General features: G+C 34.3%; 1 protein-coding gene across 2 annotated transcripts in view; it reads left to right on the forward strand.

The window, feature by feature from the left end:
• The window catches only part of trappc9 (trafficking protein particle complex subunit 9), a 224,263-nt gene that overhangs the window by 63,782 nt on the left and 139,754 nt on the right, over positions 1 to 20,727 (forward strand). For both annotated transcript variants that reach the window (XM_058753279.1, XM_058753280.1), the window contains 3 exons: positions 4,035 to 4,161; positions 4,740 to 4,872; positions 13,157 to 13,308. In XM_058753279.1, coding sequence (XP_058609262.1) covers positions 4,035 to 4,161; positions 4,740 to 4,872; positions 13,157 to 13,308 — 412 coding nt within the window. The remainder of the gene's footprint in view (positions 1 to 4,034; positions 4,162 to 4,739; positions 4,873 to 13,156; positions 13,309 to 20,727) is intronic.

Consider the following 20,727-nt stretch of genomic DNA (forward strand, 5'->3'; position numbering starts at 1 on the left):
GAGCATGCTAATCAGTGTCTTCAAGATCATTAGAAAATCACAGGTAGGTGGGTTTGATCAGGATTGAAACACACTATTTTTAATAATAAAGTCAAACAAAAATAAAATGTACAAAAATCAGTGCCATTCTTTATACTTATTTAAATTGTGTTTCAAGTTTGTCCGCAAGTAATAAAAGTATGAAAAACAGTAAACAGTAAAGTTTCACCCAAATTTAATTAGTCTTTTAATTAATGAAATTTAAACACATTTTATTTTTTGGTAAATAAAGGGGATTTATTATTAAAATATGGAAGAAATATTGTGTGATTTATTTCTTTAAAAATAAATATATATTTTTTTCAACAGTAGTAAAAGTATCACATACATTCTAGTAAATAATAATAATATATTTCTGGCACAATGTCTTTAAGATAAACTTTTATTTTGATGGGTTGCCGTGAATACCTTTAAATTTCTGTGTGTAGCTATATGATATGATGCTGGTTTTACTCAAATGAAACGGTAAAATGCTTGTGAAGTGACTCTCAGAGCAGTTCTGTAGACGTTGTTTATGTGTTTATGTCCTCATTGAGACGGCAGATGCTGAAATCACCGCGAGCGTCACACGCGCTTTTCTGAATCGCGGAAATCATAGGGCCGTACGCGTCAAGAACCGGGTTGACCGGGTACTCGGTACCACCGGTACTTAAAAAAAAAACCTGGTACCGCGATGTTTTCATTTTTTTAGTACTGACTCGGTACCAAGTACCGGTCTTTTGACAACACTATATATATATATATATATATATATATATATATATATATATATATATATATATATAAAGAGAGTTCGGATGCAAAAGCCTCTAAGTGCCGTCTGAAATCTTCTTCTAAAATGAGCATTTTATCAGGCTCCTATATTTACAGGTATGTTCAGTTATTTCACTTTAATTGCATAGAAAAGGACCTACTCATTGCCATTAAAGTGAAATTACTGAACCTAAACATAGGAGTGTGACAAAAAGGCTCATTTTAGATGAAAATTTAAGACGGCACTTACATACAATATTTTATTACTTAAAATTATTTAATATAAAATAAAAATATAATTAATGCCTTCAGATGCATCTCTCTTTTTCTAATGTCAGTTGAAACTGCTTTGAAAATATTTCTCTTCTAGGTATTAATTTCATTCACTCTCGGTTTAATTAAGTGCCTATGATTATGTTACGGTCTTTTTGAAAATGGCTTGTATAATTTTTGTCTGGTGAAACAGGGAAAAAAAGACAGAAAGAGCAAATATTTCCACAGGGTCTTTGTAGCAGCCGATGAAAGTCTGACGTTAGACATCCAGACCAGAAAAGAAAAGAACAGATCGTTAGCATTAGCTGTCAAACTAATTAACCTTTTCAAGAAGGAAATGCAAATGAGGTATTTCAAAATACGGCTTATACAATACTGAGACCCTCCACATGATATGAGGTTTTACTTAGTACCTGTAAAGTATTTTAGAGGTTAGAATTTTAGACTACATTAAACAATACATCCTTAATTGCATTACTATGTGTCTTTATTGCAAAGCTGCTCAATTGTTCAGGGTCTGAATGAGAGATCTTTGAGTTCATGTTTCTACTCTCTGTCTGTGATTGCAGACGTTTTACTAACTTCAGTCAGACTTGATTATTGACAGACACTGGATTAGATGGCCATCACACCATCTCTGCAAAACCTCCCCATCCAAAAACATGTCAACAAAGCCAAAGGCTTCATTTTTTTATAATATTGGCTGAAAGTGTTTACACCTCATGTTTATGTGTGTGTATAATCTTATTTATCATTTACATCTTTATTTTATTTATCGTATTTTAGTAGCTATTTAGAAATGGAAAAAAAGTATTTAAGATATTAAAAGTTTTAAATTCTTTTTCAGTTTCAAAATTGATCCTAATTACCATATGAATTTAATATATTACTCATTCATTTCTTATACTGAATGTATTATGGTGATATTTCAGTACATTGTATTTTTATGCAGGTCATCATGTTTTGGAAAATGTACCAAAATAATCAAATCAAAGTGAAACAAAATGTGAAATTTCACGGTACATTTGAATCATTTAGTAAAGAATCTTGAGCTTAAATTGTATTTTCTCCAACCACCCTTCCTTATAAAGACCACTTTACAGAAACTATATATATATATATATATGTATGTATATATGTATGTTCTCTTTGGATAGATATAAAAGTTTCATGTCACAGAGACATTGGACACTGAGTATATCGGATATCAGTTCTTGATTCTTTCCGGTCGAGTCCGGAGTTTAATGGTTTCATTCAGGCTAATATGATAAAAACCCATAAAGCACATTTGGTGGAGTCTGAATGATGTATGGAGTATGAATAGAAAGCGGGAAAACTCTCTGCGGAGAGCAGCTCGACTTCTCAGGGCACGGTAATAATCGGCCCTCACCTCCACGACGAAGGTGTAAGCGTCTCGTTTTCAATCTGTCTCTGTCTCTCGCTCTCATCTGCCGCTGTGATTCTGCTAACACTGTTTCCTTTCTCTGTAGTGCTGTGAACAAGAGCAATTTTCTCCATGGGTAATGGGGAGAGCATGCTGGGAGTGATTTCATCTCCTCCATATCAGATGGATATCAGGATGATTGATTATGTGATGTTTGGAGTAAAAAAAAAAAATAATAAAAAATGAGAAGAGAAGAGAAAGAAAACCAAAAAATCTCAAACCATTGGTCTGTCACCAGTTGTTTTTTTCATTGCTCTATTCCTGTCTTCTCATTCTGCTTTGTTTCTGCATCTCTTTATTCTCTTGTTACCGTTAACACAAACTAAGACAAAAACTAGCATAAAAGACCGTAAATCTGTAAAACACTGACTATTTATGCATTCTGCAAAAAAAGCCTGAATTAAAAAGTTGAAATTGGAAAATTAGAATTCCAAAACAACATATTTGCTGCTAGGTTGTTATTATATATGCTTGTTATTTTTGCTGTATCTGGTAAATATATGCATTTTTTATTGTGTTAAGTGCTGGCTTGTGAAAATGTCACATGCTGTTTATGCTAATCGTCACCTTTTTGCTCCGAGGACACTGAATGATTTGTTTTGTGTGCGTGCGTTTTATCTTTTAATAACATCCACATGCGTGTGATATTCTGATTCTGTCCTTGAAAAGCTGTCGGTGGCTGCATTTGTTTTACATTTAATCTGCTTTTTAATTGCATTTTTTTCCCCTTTGGTGAGAAGCAATACATTATTATTAACACCATTTACTGATCTAATAATACAATACAGGCTTTCCCCCCACAGCGTTTAGATTTATTTGTTTATTAATTGTTTTAATTTATTTTAATTTATTTGTTTTACATTTTGTTTATTTTTAATGAATTTATAAATTATATTTAATGTAAATATAATTTTATTTATTTTAAATGTATTTTTAAAATGCTTTTATACGTTATTTTTATTTATTTTTATATTTATGTGTATATTTATTTATTTGTTTAAAACAAATTCAGTTTAATACCAATAAATAAAACAATTCAATAATTAATAATTATGATTTGTAAATTGATTTATTTTAAATGTATTTTTATTTATTTATTTTAAATTCAAATGTATTTTTTTTCAATGTTTTATACTTTAATTTTCTTCATTTTATTTATAAAGAATATATAATTTTATTTTATTTATTTTAAATTCAAATGTATTTTTTTCCCAATGTTTTTTACTTTATTTTTCTTCATTTTATATATTTTTAATCTATTTATTTATTTTATTTATTTTAAAATGTTTAGTTTAATACCACAAAGTAAAACCATTTAGGTATTATTATTATTATTATATTGGTATTAAACTGAAAACAAATAAAAATGATGATGCATTCTGTCATTAATTACTCATTCTTGTGTTTTTTCTTACATGGAACACAAAAGGAGATTTTAAGCAGAGCATTCATGCTGCCATTATGGATAAAACAAATAATTATACTATATACTGACCAATGTATGCTCTGTGATTGTGTTTGTCAGGGTCTGCTGACATCAGGTGTAGATTTTGAGTCTCTTCCTGCCGCTCTGTCTCTGCCAGCGGAGTCTGGCCTCTATCCGGTTACTCTGGTTGGAGTTCCTCGCACCGCAGGCAACATCACAATCAACGGTGAGCTTTACAACACCTTAAATGCAACATAAAACTGCAATTTAACATCTGAAATCTGAACTGAAACAGACGGGAAATTGATTGCTCATGAATATGTATTCTGTTTTTTTTATTTTTTTTTATAGTATAATGTGCAGTAAATATTATTGAGTAAATACTGAGTACATTAATTAAATAGGGTGTTAATATTAAATTGAAGGTAAATGGGGTTCAGTTTGACTACATCAGTGCTAAAAAAACCCCAATGGACCAGTGAACATTCTCTTATAAAATGAGAAAAGAGTTTGTACTGAACAATTATTCTGCACCATAATGCTGTAATAATGCAGAAATCAAGTCTGCTTCAAACTGAAAAACAAGTCCGGTGTTTCCATGCTTGAATAAACCAGCTAAATATCCTCTCATTAAAATAGGATAAACTCATTGATCCCTGCTTTATGGCCATTCCAGCAGTTCTTAACGTCTACAAATCACACGCGTGTTTCAAAGGACTTTAATGAGCTCTAATTGCCTTCAGATCATTAGCGCGGTCTGTTATTATGAAACATTTTTAAATCTGATTTTTGCTAATATTGCAGGGTATCACACGTCCGTGTTTGGGGTGAGCAGCGACTGTCTTCTGGAGGGTCTGGTGGGGGTGAAGAGCAGCGGCTGTATGGTGGAGGTGGTGCCATCACTCCCACGACTGCAGCTCTGCACGTCCTTACCCAGGTTTACATGCTTTTCTTCTTCAGAATATAAACTAAAACTAAATAAAACAGTGATTTAATTAGATCACATTGTCTTAGGATGTTGTAGTTGCTCTAACCTGCTTGCAAAACCCAGTTTTATGGAGATGTCACTTTGCTCAGTGCTGTCACAAATCAGAGGAAGCGTTCAGGTGGTTATTCTCAGCTCAGACATCATGCCCGATTGCTCATGGAAAGCCCACGGACCGACTGATGCATATTGCACACAAAAATAAAAAAGTGCTGGCATGGAATCTGTTGTGATTGGCTGGCTGCTGTTGGCAGGTTTTGGGAGTCAGGATTGCAGAGGTTTTTATCAGCCTAATAGGTAGCAAAGTTTTGCTGCAATCTTCCACAAATGTTGTTGACTCTTCGAAACATATAAAAGATTATTAAGGAAATTATTTGAATAAATTACCACAGTGTTTTAATCCATGTGACAATAGTAATCATACCCTAGTAAAATATTTATTAAATACTAAGTATAGTTCAAATCTGTTAACATATTTACTGGCATATCGTTCAAGACTTAATGATATAAAATTATAATGAAACTTTATATGGAGTACTACTTGTGCACAATGCACATTTCCTAATATTAAGCCTAAAATGTGTTTTAATGTCAATAGTGATGAGGATTGTATGATTTTTGAATAATATTGGTCTTTAAATGCGAGATATTTAAAGTGTACCTAAAGAATACTTGTAGTAGTTCCACTTTAGCACAATCAAATATACTTCAGTATATCTTTAGTTTCAACACTACTTCCACACAATTAATGTGCATTAAGTAAAAAATGAGTTTTCCTAGTATACCAGTTTAGGATACCAAAAGTACAATTGCAGGGTATTTTTATTGAGTACATAAATATGTAAATCTATTTGTAATATACTTGGCATGAAATAAATGTATTTCAGATACATTTTAGTATATTTATTTTATAATAATAAAAATGTAAAATAGAATTGAAATAAAATTTATATTTAATAATAATAATACACATTTTTTTGGAGATTAAACTTTTAGTTTTGCTGCAGACTTAAATAAATGTAATAAAATATAATTGATTAAAGAAAAAAAATAAAGGGGAAAAAATGACTTAGCTACCATAGTTTTGCATGTCATATGACTGTAATAATAATAATAAAAATTATATAATTAAAAAATAAAAATAAATAAATATATATATATATATATATATATATATATATATATATATATATATACATACATGGATTAAATTTAAAAATAAATAAATAATGAATTAAAAAATAGTCAACTGGCACCAGTTTTAAAGGTCCCATGGCATGAAAATTTCACTTTGAGGTTTTTTAACATTAATATGAGTTCCCCTAGCCTGCCTATGGTCCCCCAGTGGCTAGAAATGGCGATAGGTGTAAACCGAGTCCTGGGTATCCTGCTTCGCCTTTGAGAAAATGAAAGCTCAGATGGCCCAATCTGGAATCTTCCCTTTATGTCGTCATACGGGGAAAGGTTACCTCCCCTTTCTCTGCTTTGCATGAGAAAATGAGCTATGATCGTGCGAGGCGAGCGCAATATTTTTTTTTTCCTCGAGAGACATCATGGTTTGCAAACGAGCGAAGCACGGCAGTTGCTCAGTGTTTGGATGTACAAATGAACACAAGTATTTTTTTAGTTCCTTCATCCCAGCCTATGGCTAGCATTAGCTACATGATAATAACTGTAACAGTTTGTTAAACAAACCAACTAAAGTACCGTATTCAGACACAATATTTTAAACTAACCATTCGAAGCGTCCTGCTGTAGCCGTTGAGTTGCAACTTCTTCATCCGGTGCTTCTCCATTCGGATCAGATTCTGGGTGAAACTGAAAAGCTTGAAGGACTGTGTGTCTATGAGCCATTGCGATACATCCACTGTCAACATTAGCGCATGGTAGCGCAAGCTGGTTAAGGCCACACACCCACCCTCCACCTTGCCCCGCCTCTCTCATCCTTAAAGCTACAGACACAGAAATGGCACGTCCTAAGGAAAGCTCATTGTGGGACTGGCTCATAGTGGCTGAAATTCTGCACCAAGGCTGAATTTCGGGAAAGAGACATCAGATACAGTACTAGGGACCACTTAGGCCTATATAAAAGCATCCAAAAAGCAGCATGTCATGGGACCTTTAATGCCTTTGGCATTGCAGTTATTTGTTGACGTCAGACAGTTCTGGTGAGAGTGAGGAGCTGCAGTAAAGAGTCTAAAGATTATGAAGTGGCTGCATTGTGATGGTATCTGGAGACAGAACACTTTATGTGTGTGTGTGTGTGTGTGTGTGTTTGAGGTGAATTACCTGCTTACTGTTCCCACTGCTGTCATATTGTGCTGTCATAACCTCCTAGACTCTCAAATCTGCAGGGAACATTTTTTTCTTTCTCTTCTTGATCAACTGGGCATTTTTAGTGTGTATTTTTTGAATTGTCAGTTTGCCTCAAGTTCAATCAGGTGTCCTAGCAGAGTAACCGCAGGTGGAGTTCAACACACTAACATGATCCACTAACATCTGACCAGACTGTGCCACAATACATTTTTTCTTTGTTTTAAAAGCATGCCTAGGTATTACAGATGTACCAATTTCATCATATTTGGTTTAAGAGCTGAAATTTCAGTTTGTTCCTTACAAATAAAACAAAACAAAACTATAGATTAAAACTTCAGAAGATTTTGAAAATAGCTCATGAATTATATGGACTACTTCTACACTCCTTCTACTGTATTTTTCATGCTGGTCCAGCTAATGTGCTTGCATGTTCTAGCATAAATCAACAAATTATGAAAAAGACAACTTTGAATTTCAAGGCAGGGTTACAGCTGCCATATTGAATTATGGTTTCTCCCATTTATCTTTATAGGTCTCTTCCCTTCATAATCTCTCTGTCTGTATTCAGCGACAATACAAAACAAATTTATCTTTTTTTTTTATTTGTCCATCTGAATTTTAGCACAAGAACCATTTCGCACACTTTTATACATTCATTACAGCAAAAATACTCTCTTTCTCTTTCTCCTCCCCTCAACTCTTTTCATTTTTTCTTGAATATGGTTTGTTTGAGAAGATTTTGACAGAAAACTCTGGATGATCCCAAAGCACCTAGAGCTAATTGCATTAATTCCTTAGAGACACACACACACACACACACACACACACACTCATACATTCACAGCCTTATGTTCCATTTGACAGGATTGTCAGTCATTTTAATCATATTTAGCTCAGCAGAGGCTGCTGTAAACACATTCATTCTCAAGTACATTAAAAATATTATTCTTCAACTTGAATGAGGCAGTCAGAAATGACAGTCAGAATGAAATTGGTTTGTTTAGTGTGGCTCTGCTGGAATAAAGGTTGGGTCAGAGACATAATAGGAGGGAGGAGACAAACCACTCATAAAAATGAATGGGAAAGTGTGTAACTCTAATTTTGGTAGTGGTAGAAATGCAAGTTGTCAGTTGCCTTTTTTATAGTCCATTCTCTTTTGAATATGCATATGCATTGCATTTATCCTCTTGAAAACTAAAGTTTTTGAGATCAAATTCATGATATCAATGATAAAATGTTTTTGAAACTGTTTTGACAGACTTTTTACTGTTCACCAATTTTTTTTGTCTTTTTTTTTTAATGACAGAAAAATTTGTCAATTAATGCAAATGTTGTGTTGTGAATTGATATTTCAGAAAACTACCATGAAGTACTCTTTTCAGCTTGGACCGTCCACACTTATTTTTCATTCTTTCACTTTCTTCTGAACTTCTTAAAGAGGTTTTTAGAGCCAAACATCAGTCTAAATGCTCTTAGACAAAAACAGCATAGTAAGAAGACATGAAAAACAGATTAAAACTTTTAAGCGATTGACTAAATGTTGTTTAGTCTCCCTGAGTGGAACAAACACAGCGGTTGAGGGGAAATTGATGGAATAGAAATTTGGCAGCACACTTTTTTTAAATGGACTGTTTATTTTAAGGGTTTTTCTCTAGCTTTAGGGTGTGCCCTAATTTTGAAGACTTTTATAATGATGAATCTGAAGTTTGCAGCTTGCTTTTGCACATCTCTTTCAACTAGAGGTGATATAAGACAAGCCACATGAGAAATCACTAAGGCGAAGCCCTAATAAGGCGATTGACTCTTTTAATTGAAAAGCGGCTATAGAAAAGAAGGTTCCACCTTTCAATTAAAAGAGCCATTGACCTTATTGACATCGCCATCAGCAGGTCTTTACCATAATCCTCTAAAACAGTGGTTCTCAACCTTTTTTGGGTCAGCGCCACCTACCCATTATCCAGGTCCCTCAACGCCCCAGTCAAATAAAACAATAATTGTCTAATAATTGTCTTCACTGAACACTACAGTTGATTATTATTTTGTGTTTATAATGAGAACTGTTATTTTTACAGTACCATTCAAATGTATGGGGTTATTATGATTTTTAAGAAATTAAGTTAATTTAAGGATCCATTGAGTTGATCAAATAAGACAGTGAAGTACTTTTTTTACAGTGAAATATTTGAAAATAAGTATAATAAGATTAATTTAAGCTTAGTTTTTAAGCATGTTGGTGATTTTTCAATAAGCTTTCAGTGAAAAATAACAATATTTATCCCTTAAATACCCCCCTTTTTTTTTAATATATTGAATTTCCTTTTTTTTTTGACATAGTAGACATGGTAATTTTGGTGGGTAAACCACATTTACACTTGCTAATGGAAGAAATAAACCCTCTTTTGCTATATTTTATAAATTCTGTGACAATATTTCAAAGTTTGCTTACAAATACTTCAAAGTACAATTTCAGAAAAGTTGGAATGTTTTGTAAAATGCAATAATATCAAGAACCTGTGATTTGTTAGTTCTCTTGAACTTTTATTTAATTGACAGAAGTACAAAGAAAACATAAGGTTTTGCTGACCAACATAAATGCATTTTATAAATATAAACCGATTTCAATTTTGATGGCTGCAACACACTCCAACTAAGTTGGGACAGAGGCGAAATAAAAATGAAAAGGCTATAGAATTTCCAAATTAAACTATTTTGAAACAGTTCATAGTAAGCAGGTGAACTAGGCCAGGGTATCATGTTTGGGTATAAAAGGATCATCTCAGTCTCAGTCATGGCTCATCACTTTGTGTCAAACAAATCAAAAATCACATTTCTCAATGCAAAATCACAAAGGATTTAGGCCTTTCACCAACTACCATACTGTGAAAAGATTCAGGGAATCCAGAGAAATCTCAGTGTGAATTTGCATGACCTTTGAGCCCTCAGATGGCATTGCATGAGAAAACATCATGCTGCAGTGTTAAATATAGCCACAAGAGCTCAAGAGAACTTCAGAAAACTGCTGTCACTTAACACAGTCTGCTGCTGCATCAAGAAATGCAACTTGAATCTCTGTTACTCAAGGAGAAAGCTATCAATTTTATGCAGTGATAACACCAGATTCTCAGGACCAGAGCCCATCTCAGATAGTCAAAAAGACAGTGAAAATGTGTGCTGTGCTCAAATTAGTCCACGTTTCAACTTGTTTCTTGGGAAAAATGGATGTTGAGTTTTCAGTCCCAAAGACCAAAGCTACCATCCAGATTTTCATCAGTGACAGATGCAAAAGCACACGTCTGTCATGGTATGGGGGTGCAGCAGTGCAAACAGAATGGGTGACTGGCTTATGTGTTAAGGTGCCATTGACATGGAGGCATTTACTGGGATTGTACAGAGATATATAGTGCCATCACGTCTTTCATGGGAAGTCCATGGTTATTAGATCAAGACAATGCTAGCTCTCATTCTGCATGTGCTACAACAACATGGTTTCATAGACACATGTGCATGTGACTGACTGGCCAGCAGATCTGTCTCCTATTGAACATGTATGGCCCATCGTGAAAAGGAGAATCAGACAACGATGACCACAGACTGATGGGCATCTGAAGTCTTGTATCTAGTGAGATTGGGCAAAATTTTGCTCACAAAACTTTTAAGAATTAGTATCCTCAATTCCCAAACAATTAAACATTGTAATTAAAGGGAAAGATGATGTGACACGGTGTTAAACATGCCTCTGTCCAAACTCTTTTGGAGTGTGTTGCAGCCATCAAAATCAAAATTAGTTTATATTTACAAAATAAAATTTGGCCAGTAAAAACATTGGGTATTTTTCGTTGTACTTCAGTCAATTAAATATAGGTTAAAGAGAATGCGCACATAACATTTTATTGATTGTATGGCATTTCACAAAACATCCAGACTTTTCTGGAATTGGGGTTGTAGAAAGATGGGAAACATATGCTTCTCATTTTCCAAATAGTTATTATTTTAGTGCAGTCCTGATTTATATCTGTCTTAAATAATTACATTTATATTTTTGTTATTATCAATTAAATTGCAAATCTAGCTTTTTTTTCGTCTTTGTACCAGCTATAATAATAAAAAGAATAAAAATGTATTGAGCAACAATCAGCATGATTTCTAAAGGATCATGTGACACTGAAAGCTGGAGTAATAGAGCTTTAGCATGAGAGGAAAACACATTTTAAAATATATTCAAATAAAAAGCAGTTCTTTCAAATTGTAGATTTACTGTTTTTACTGTATGTTCTATCAAATAAATGCAAACTTACTGCAGAAAGGATTTGTTTCAAAACCATTACTGACCTTTTTTGAATGGTGGTATAGGCTATATTTTATTTATAATATATATCTTAAAAGCATGTATTTTAACCCATATAACACTGAATGGCAAATGACATTCATCACATATTTGATTTGACTGGACTTGAAATATTATCATGAGTTTTCCAAGGAGAAAAAAAAGGTTCGTGAATAAAAATTAGGCTATATTTTGTGCATTGAATAAACTCTAAACTAGAGAATAAACTAGAAATCTGTCAATCAGTAAACAAAAATCATTTATATAATTTTTTCTAAACAAGAAAAAGCATCTCATGCTTTATTGCGTCTAGATGCATATTGGTTTCACGGGAAGTTCATCAGCTGCGCTACAGAAAGCCGAGCGAACACTAAAGTAGAGTCGTTGCTATGGAAATGATACGCCGTCTAGTCTAGAAGCGGTAGTTTTAACACTACTACACCGGGCGCGAACGGCGCGACACGTTGCGTCAAAGCACATGGATCCCGTTATAATCAGTCGTTCAGTAACTGAGCACAAGCACTACAGTAAACGGATGCCGCTTTCTATTTCTATTTTATGACGCACTAAACGCGCTTGTTGCGCTACAGACAAGTTGACAAATAGATACAGAAAGTGCGCTTTGATGCATCCAGAGTAGAGGCTGCGTTGGGATGTGGCAGACCATTTTCTTTTGCAAGGTTCAGCTCATACATCTTTGGTGTAAACTCACCGTAACCAAACGCCCCCCAAGAACAGCTCAGCGCCCCCCCATTGCTTCCAGCGCCCCCCGATGCTCTCCGAACGACCCCGTTGAGAAACACTACTCTAGGATGTGCATTAGCTTGACCAACATGAAAATATGATTAGCTTGACTTCAAAAGCAAAGTTATTATTTTATAAAAATAGATTTTATTAGTGATTGATTATATTATTGAGATGCAAGCTTAAAAAAAAAAACAGTTTTACTAGATTTTATACTTGCACAATACTACTTTGACTACAAAATAGCTGCCCAAATGAATTACTTTATTCATTTACTTAAATATGTGTTTATTCATTTATTTAGTACTTTGCATATTTATTTACTTACTTGTTTTTTTATTTAATTTAGATTTAGGGCATTAGGGATGTAAAGGCTACAATCTGAGAATGCAGTTTCAATGTAATGAATATGCAAATTAATAATTGATTATAATTGCGATAATAATACCCTGTGTTTTACAATTATTTATTTAGCAGACACTTTTCTCCACAGGTACACTCTGAAATTATTGCATTATTATTATTATCCAAAGCAATCAAAAGTCCATGATAAAAATGTTTTATGATAACTTTTTAAAGTGAAACGTTTTTTTTTTTTGGTCAATTTTCACACTGTGTTTTGAATTGTCCCTGCAATTTATGTTTGTGTCCTCAGTGTGTTAAAAAAAAGTTTTTACATTTATGCATTTAGAATCAGGCCAAAATATTAAAAATCACATCAAATTGTGACAAAATGTCATTATGCATCACACATCTTAAGAAAAACACAGCTGAATTGTTGTCAAAGCAATTATTTGCACCCCTAATGAACATTTAATGATGTTATGCTTTGTATTTTTTGTCTTGGTCCAGGTCGGCTCATCTGTCCAGCGAAGACCTGTCCACCAGCGTGTCTCTGCAGCTGTTTAATGGAGAGACGCAGCAGCTGACCATCACCCTGGAGAATATCGGCACGGAGACGCTGAACACGCTGGAGCTGACGTCTAAAACCCTCAGCACTAAAGGTATACGCAACACACAGTCTAAACGCCGTGCCACTCTGTATCGAGCGGTAAATGCTGCAGCGTTTTTGATACGACGCACGTACTGTAATGGGACGGAGGTTCAAAGGCTGCGCTGATTGTTGCGAGTTCGTAATAGAGTCTGTGCATTAGTCTGATCACTCGAGCCCATCTGAAATTTCCACATGACTCCACTGTTTTGATGTGCTCTCTCTTTGAATAAAGACGTCTGCTTTTACGCACCTCTATCTCTGCGTCTTTGAGGATGGAAAATAAGACTGTGCAGTGCTCTTAGTGGTATTCCACACACATGCAGACATGAAAAGCATTGTCTTTGGACTCTGTGTGTGTGTGTGTGTCTTCTCTAATCCCAGACTGCTTTCAGCATCGGTGACTGAGCAGGTGGCCTCTACAGGCACGGACACACACACACTGTCTTTCCTTTGAAGTTGTTGTGGAAGTGTCCTTTGACTGAGCCGTGTGTGTATGTGTGTGTGGATTTACTTAGCAGTACTTTAGTGAGGGATTTGTCCCCAGAAAGAGCTAAATTTGACAAAATCTCACTATAGGGACATTTGTGAACGTCCATAGTTGGAAAAACTCAATTGGATCATGGGGAGAATAATTAACTAGTTGTTCAACAGTCATCTAATCTTGTACGCTTATTTGTTTTTGTTCATAGTGTGTATAGTGTGTTTATATTGGAATCACAGAAATAAATCACAGCATTAAATTGGCATCACAGGAATAAATTACAAGTGTTTACGTAGCTTTATTTTTATTTTAAATACTTGGCATTTTAAAATCAACAATGTCTGTTCAGTAGTCTCTATAACATGACACAATTTAATTTGTGGTGCTTCTAATTAAGTGATGAAAAGCAGTTGCAAATGTTGTACAATATAAATATCACCACGACTCATCTTTGCACCAATAAAATGTGCAACACTTTAGTTTTCTACCAAATTATATGTAATAATATCTTAATTGTTTTATTAATATTTAACTTACATTGGAAAGGTTTCTGTGACATCTCATGAAATTTCGGAAAAAATCTCACAATTTATTCCAAAACATGATGCATGATGGGATACACTAAGACTTGAATAGCACTCCGGAGCGGTATTCGATATAGTGTGGATTTAGTGTGCGTTAAGGGCACTGCACTTTGGCGTTTTGAAGACCTGAGACAGTCTTGCGCACTTACTTCCTGTCGTGTGCACACGCTCTCAAGTGGCCAAGACTGCAAGTGTGGGTAGTTGGACAAGGAACCTAAAATGTTGTCGTTAGGCTAAGAACAGTTTATATTGAAGCCAGTCTGCCATAACGATAGCTTTTGGAATGTTCTACTCTGATGGGATGAGCACAGCCTCCGTAGAAGATCAACGCCTGCTTCTACGTCACTACACTTCTACTGTAGCCCCTCCCACCGATTTATGCGCATAGTGTAAATGACGAGAGGCGAACGCAGGCCTACACAGAAAACAAGCAATAATGATGGCTCTGAAGGCAACAAGACGCTCTGCAGTGCCAAGTTGTGGAAAAACAGCGTTTGTGTTGCCTGCCTACTTATCCCAAAGTTAGGAAAGCGTGAATGAATGTTATTTTTAATAAAGATCAAGACCGCGTCAGTAAGAACTTGGCTACCTATTCAAACAGAGTGTTCAGATGAGAGGGGTCAAAAATAGGTCAGAAAATAGCACATTACTTCTAAATTATGATGTTTTTTGATGTAAAAATCTTCATTACATTATAAGTGGACCTTTACAAAACAAAAAAGGTAGTTCATGACCCCTTTAAAAGCTAAATATTTTCTGAAGAGAATCTCAAATGTGACTGCAACTCTGTTGCTATGGAAATTTCATTGGTTTCCAGTTTGTTTAGTTGTTGCTAAGTTGTTAGTGGGTTTAAGCATGTTATGTAGTTGCCAGGGTGTTCTGGGTGGTTGCTTGGTGGTTGAGTAAAAAAGACTCCACTCTCAAATTTCTTTGATATTCTGATCTCTAAATATAACTCGGGATTCTCCTGCAGTGTACATCTGTTAGAGTTTTCTCTCTTATTTATTGTCTGTCTGGTGAATATAGTAAAAGAAGTCACACTCTGGAGTAGGGCTGGGCGATATAAAAAAAAATTGATCTCTCTATTTTCAAATTTTTTCCGATATTCAATATATATATCTCGATATGTTTGCATTTGCTTTTAAATAATTAAAAAAACAATTATTTTCTTTTGCCCCCATTAATAAAAAAACAACAACAAAAACAATTTAGATAGAACAGCTATTGTTACAAAGTGAATATAAAATGTTTAGTGCAAATTTAAGAATTAAAAAAAAAAAAAAAGATCTAGACCAAGTGATCACTTACTGCTTTTTATTAAATGAACACATGTAACTTAAGTAATGCAAAACAAGTACAGAACCTGCATTCTGTCAACTTTTTAGTGCATGCAATTGACAATTTATACTGTGCAAATGGGGGAAATAATTAAACTGGGATAAGTGTTTATTTGACAAGTTTGTAGCTAAGAACACAAATCTGTCAACTGTCTGATTTAAGAGAAGCTCCGTGGCATGTTCCCACAGGCACTAAAACCCTCTCAGATGGGGAGCTAGTTGCTGGAACACATAGGTATTTCTTAGCTAATTTTGCAAATTTGGGGAAATGTGCCTTATGGATGATCCACCACCATGAGCACAAATATATATAAAATAAATTACAACCAAAGACTTATGCACTCTCTCTGTCTATATTATGAAAACTGGTAAAACAAATAAAAAATATTATAACAGTGAAAATCCTAATAGTAATTACAAATTGCAATAGCCTATTTTTCTCTATTCAAACAACAGCGGTTGAGTAAGTGCATTTATTCAGCAATCACAATTGCAAACAATACAGTCAAGATCTCATGACAGAACACAGACTGATTGAGTGACACTTTCATTTAGATGCTAAACTCCAGCTTGTTTGTCAGTGATTTCAGATCATCGTCGGAGGCGCTTCCGCAATGAGGAGCATGCACATGGTTGCCAGATTGCTTAAAATAAGCATAACACCGGGCAGAAAATGTATCCTTGTAACAGGGAAGCTCTGATTCGGGGATTTGAACTCTTGGTATCTGGCAACCACACTAATGAAAGCTACCTCACGTCCCTTGAGCGGTAATACTTAAGGGGACGTAATATTGGACGTTCGGTGCGTTCTTTCGGGAAAGTATGCTTCAATTTGAAATATTCGATATTCACGATATTTTCAAATTTGACATCATCGTCATAATTATTGCGATATTATCGCTAATATTCGATATATCGCCCAGCCCTACTCTGGAGTTTAGTAGTTAACTTTTAAGGTTTGTTCAAATCACTGACCTAAAATATGAGCAATAATAATAGCGATGCTTGACTTGGTAAATATCACCAATAAATAAATACCCAAATTTAAGAAATATTTATGAGAGGAGAGATTTAGAATTTTACTGTTATGTTTTATGTAAGAAGGCTTGTTAAGCTTGAGTGGTTCTGTCTGATGGGACATGATATCTGAAATAAGAAAATAACCAATGTCTCTTCAGACATCCTATTTGGGTTTCTCTACATTCAGGAAAAGAAAAGGAGAGAGAGAAAAAAAAGCATCAGTTTGCTGTTGAAATTCAGACAGAATTACTTTCCAAATGTAGTAAATGATTGCATTGTCATGTTCCTGTTAGTTTCACAGAGCTGATTTTTTTGACTGTTGACAGGCCTAGTCCACTTTGCAGATTATTTTGGCCAAGAATCGCCCATTTTGAGTTGTTTTTAATTGCTTAAATCAAATGCATTTGTTCACACCTGGCAAAACACCTGCAAAAAGCACCTGTGTGGTTTGCGATGAGTCTAGAAATGCAATTGAGCTGCATTTTGTTGGTTATTAATGCTAAAAGATATGGATTGGATGCATCCCTATAGAGGTTTACTCACTCAATTGAATATTACATGGCATGATTTTTCAAAACATCCTGAGGGTGCGTTCACACACACATTTGTTTGTATATCGTCTCTCTCTTTTGAGAGTCGAAATGCCCTAGAGTAGAGCGAGGGAGAGAGGCAGAGAGATGATCTCCTGAAGGCTGCAGTAGAACTATAAATATCATGTCTAGTTTCCTGCTAGCTGTTGACATGGCCAAAGGAAAAGAAACCAGGAGAGAGAGAGAATATCCATGAATCGTGTCCCATTTGGATCTGGAAATGTCAAAGCGCTTCCCGTCTCTGCTGTGCATAAACCAGGATCTCCAGACACTAACTAGCTCACCTGTCTGTTTCACATCTTGGGTTTTATAACTAAACATTTCTAAATTTGAATAATTCTTAGTCTTTAAGGATGCAGGAACTTAAGTTGTTGTTGTTATTATTATTATTATTATTATTATTATTATTATTATTATGCATGCAAATTTATACCATTACATATGCTACCAATGAGCTATCAAATGCCTATCCCAAAATAAACTTTTTTAAACATTATATTATATTATATTATATTATATTATATTATATTATATATAACCGTGTATAACAGGCACTTCTTGTGTTTATTGCCATCTTATGATAAATCGCTTGTTGTATTCCTCAATTGTAAGTCACTTTGGATAAAAGTGTCTGCCAAATGAATAAATGTAAGTGTATCATATCATATATCATATCATATATATGTGACCTGGGGCCACAAAACCAGTCATAAGGGTCAGTTTTTTTGAAATTGAGATTTATACATGATCTTAAAACTGAATAAATAATCTTTCCATTGATGTATGGTTTGTTAGGATAGGATACAATTTGGTCGAGATACAACTATTTGAAAATCTGGAATCTGAGGGTGCAAAAAAAAAAAAATCAAAATATTGAGAAAATCACCTTTAAAGTTGTCCAGATTAAGTTCTTAGCTATGCATATTACTAATCAAAAATTAAGTTTTGATATATTTACAGTAGGAAATTTACAAAATATCTTCATGGAATATGATCTTTACTTAATATCCTAATGATTTTTGGCATAAAAGAAAAATCTATAATTTTGACCCATACAATGTATTTTTGGCTATTGCTACAAATATACCCCAGTGACTTAAGACTGGTTTTGTGGTCCAGGGTCACATATATCATATCATATATATATCATTAGGGTTGGGTATCGTTTGGGGTTTTTTCGATACCGGTGCCAAATCGATACTTTTAAAACGGTACCGGTGCCTAAACGGTGCCTGAACCGATACTTAAAAATAATAAAAAATAAATAAAAATGACCAATTAATAATTGGATTGGCCATTAGCACTAAACACATGTCTTTTTCATTCATACTGGATGCCAGAGGGCGCCCTCACACAAAAAAATCCACATATCCAGTCACAGAAGTAGCGAACTCATGAAGCTCCAGGAAATCCCCAATATGGACAAATGCATTGCTATGGATGTAACGGAGTAAACAAGATATAAACGTTTTGAATGATAAAACAAATACAATAAACACTCGACTACGACAGTGTATAGTTTATCTGTGTTATTCAAGCCATCTCTGGTATTTTCATAATAATTAAGTATATTTATAATCCATTGCCAATCGATGTATTAGTAGCCTATGGAACATATTTTCTGCATCATTCTGTAACAAGAAGCTACATCAGATCACAAAAGGAAGCATTTAACTGGTGTTGTGGACTAAAAAGGTTATAGTGTTCTCTTTTGTTGGACAACAGGTTTAAAAACGTGAATACAAGATAATTTTAGCTTTAGGCATTTTAATTTAAGAATGTTTAGCTTAGCTAGTTAATGGAGGGCTACCTGCTGCCGTCAGAGCGAGTGTGCAACTGCATTCACGCGCTCCTCGGATGCGCTCATTTCCCGAGTTGTGCTTTTAAGTCGGAATGTGAAAACAGCACGCTCGCGTTACTACAAAGATTTGTTGGACTTGTATTATTAGAGCTTTCCGACTTTAGTTCACGTGCATTTTCTCAGTCGGGAAATTATTTTTCACGTGAGGTGCCGGTGATGCTTCTTACGTTCGTTTTGGAGAAACAAAGGACAAATATTTAAATCGATCGCTCAGGCATGGCACCGAAATGAGGCACCGAAATCTCCGTTCTGATTCGGTTCTAGTACATACCGGTTACATAGGTACCGGTGCCATATTGGTACCGGGTTTCGGTACCCAACCCTATATATCATATCATATCATATCATATCATATCATATCATATATCTCATATCATGTCATATATCTCATATCATGTCATATATCATATCATATCATATCATATCATATCATATCATATCATAGTTAAAGCTCTGCTAAATATATTTAATATTTAATTTAATTTAAATATATTTAATACTGAAATGCACTGATAAAAATGGTTTAATATAATTTAAAAGTGGACTGTTTTACACAGTATTTGTGTGTGTTTTATATTTATGCTAATTCAGGGCTCCAGACAAAAAAATCGAGTAAGGAGCCATTGGCTCCTATAAGAAAAAACTTAGGCGCCAAATTATTTTTTTAGGTGCCACAGAATAAACGTGTTTTATTTATTTGTTTTTTTTACATTTTGACATTTCAATCATACAATCATGTGTTTGTCTACTCTTTTCTTGATTTATCAGCATTTTAATCCATCTTGTAGATGACCTGGGAACTAAGGTTCACTTAAAGTGGGAACTAAACGTCTTTTCCAACTTGAAATATACAGTCACAAAGAATTACACAGAATCTGTACCAATATCATGGACCATAAGAACTTTTAAGTAATTGCAATTTAATAAATTTAAGTTGGTCCAACTTAAAATAAAAAGTGAACAATACTTATTGTATTTCTTTAATTGTGCATTAAGTTGGTGCTTTAGGAGCAAATATAGCGGCTTCTCCGAGATAGATATAAACGGAGGTTGGAGCCAGCTCCAAATGGGCGGGACTTGTTAATATTCCCTACACCAAACTCATATTTATTCAATGACATCATTGCCTTTTGAAGTTTAATCCAGCTGTATCGCGGTTCTTGTCTTTCCATCCTCAACTGTAAGACCTCTTGAAATTATAATTAAGACTTTTCTTATACCATTTAACATATTTAAAACTTTTTATGGCTGTAAATTGAGAGGTTTTTAAAGACCCACAGTATTTAAGTTAGCCCGCTGGGCAGGGCAGTGATACATTTTGGAAAACGCAATAACCCCGCGATTTTGCGAGCCCTGGGTTTCCTCAATTTTTAAAGAAAAAGATCGCTTTTTACAGTGTTAGTTTGGGCTCCTCCTCTATGCATCCTATAGAAATGTTGTCAAATCTCTCACACATCCAGTCGGTTTTTGCCTTTTTTATCATGTAGACAACAGGTTAAGTAAAAATATTAATATGCAAGAGTGAATAAATATAGCAAAATGCTCCTCTTTATAAT

The sequence above is a fragment of the Onychostoma macrolepis genome, chromosome 19 (genome assembly GCF_012432095.1).
Source record: "Onychostoma macrolepis isolate SWU-2019 chromosome 19, ASM1243209v1, whole genome shotgun sequence".
NCBI classification, from domain to species: Eukaryota; Metazoa; Chordata; class Actinopteri; order Cypriniformes; family Cyprinidae; genus Onychostoma; species Onychostoma macrolepis.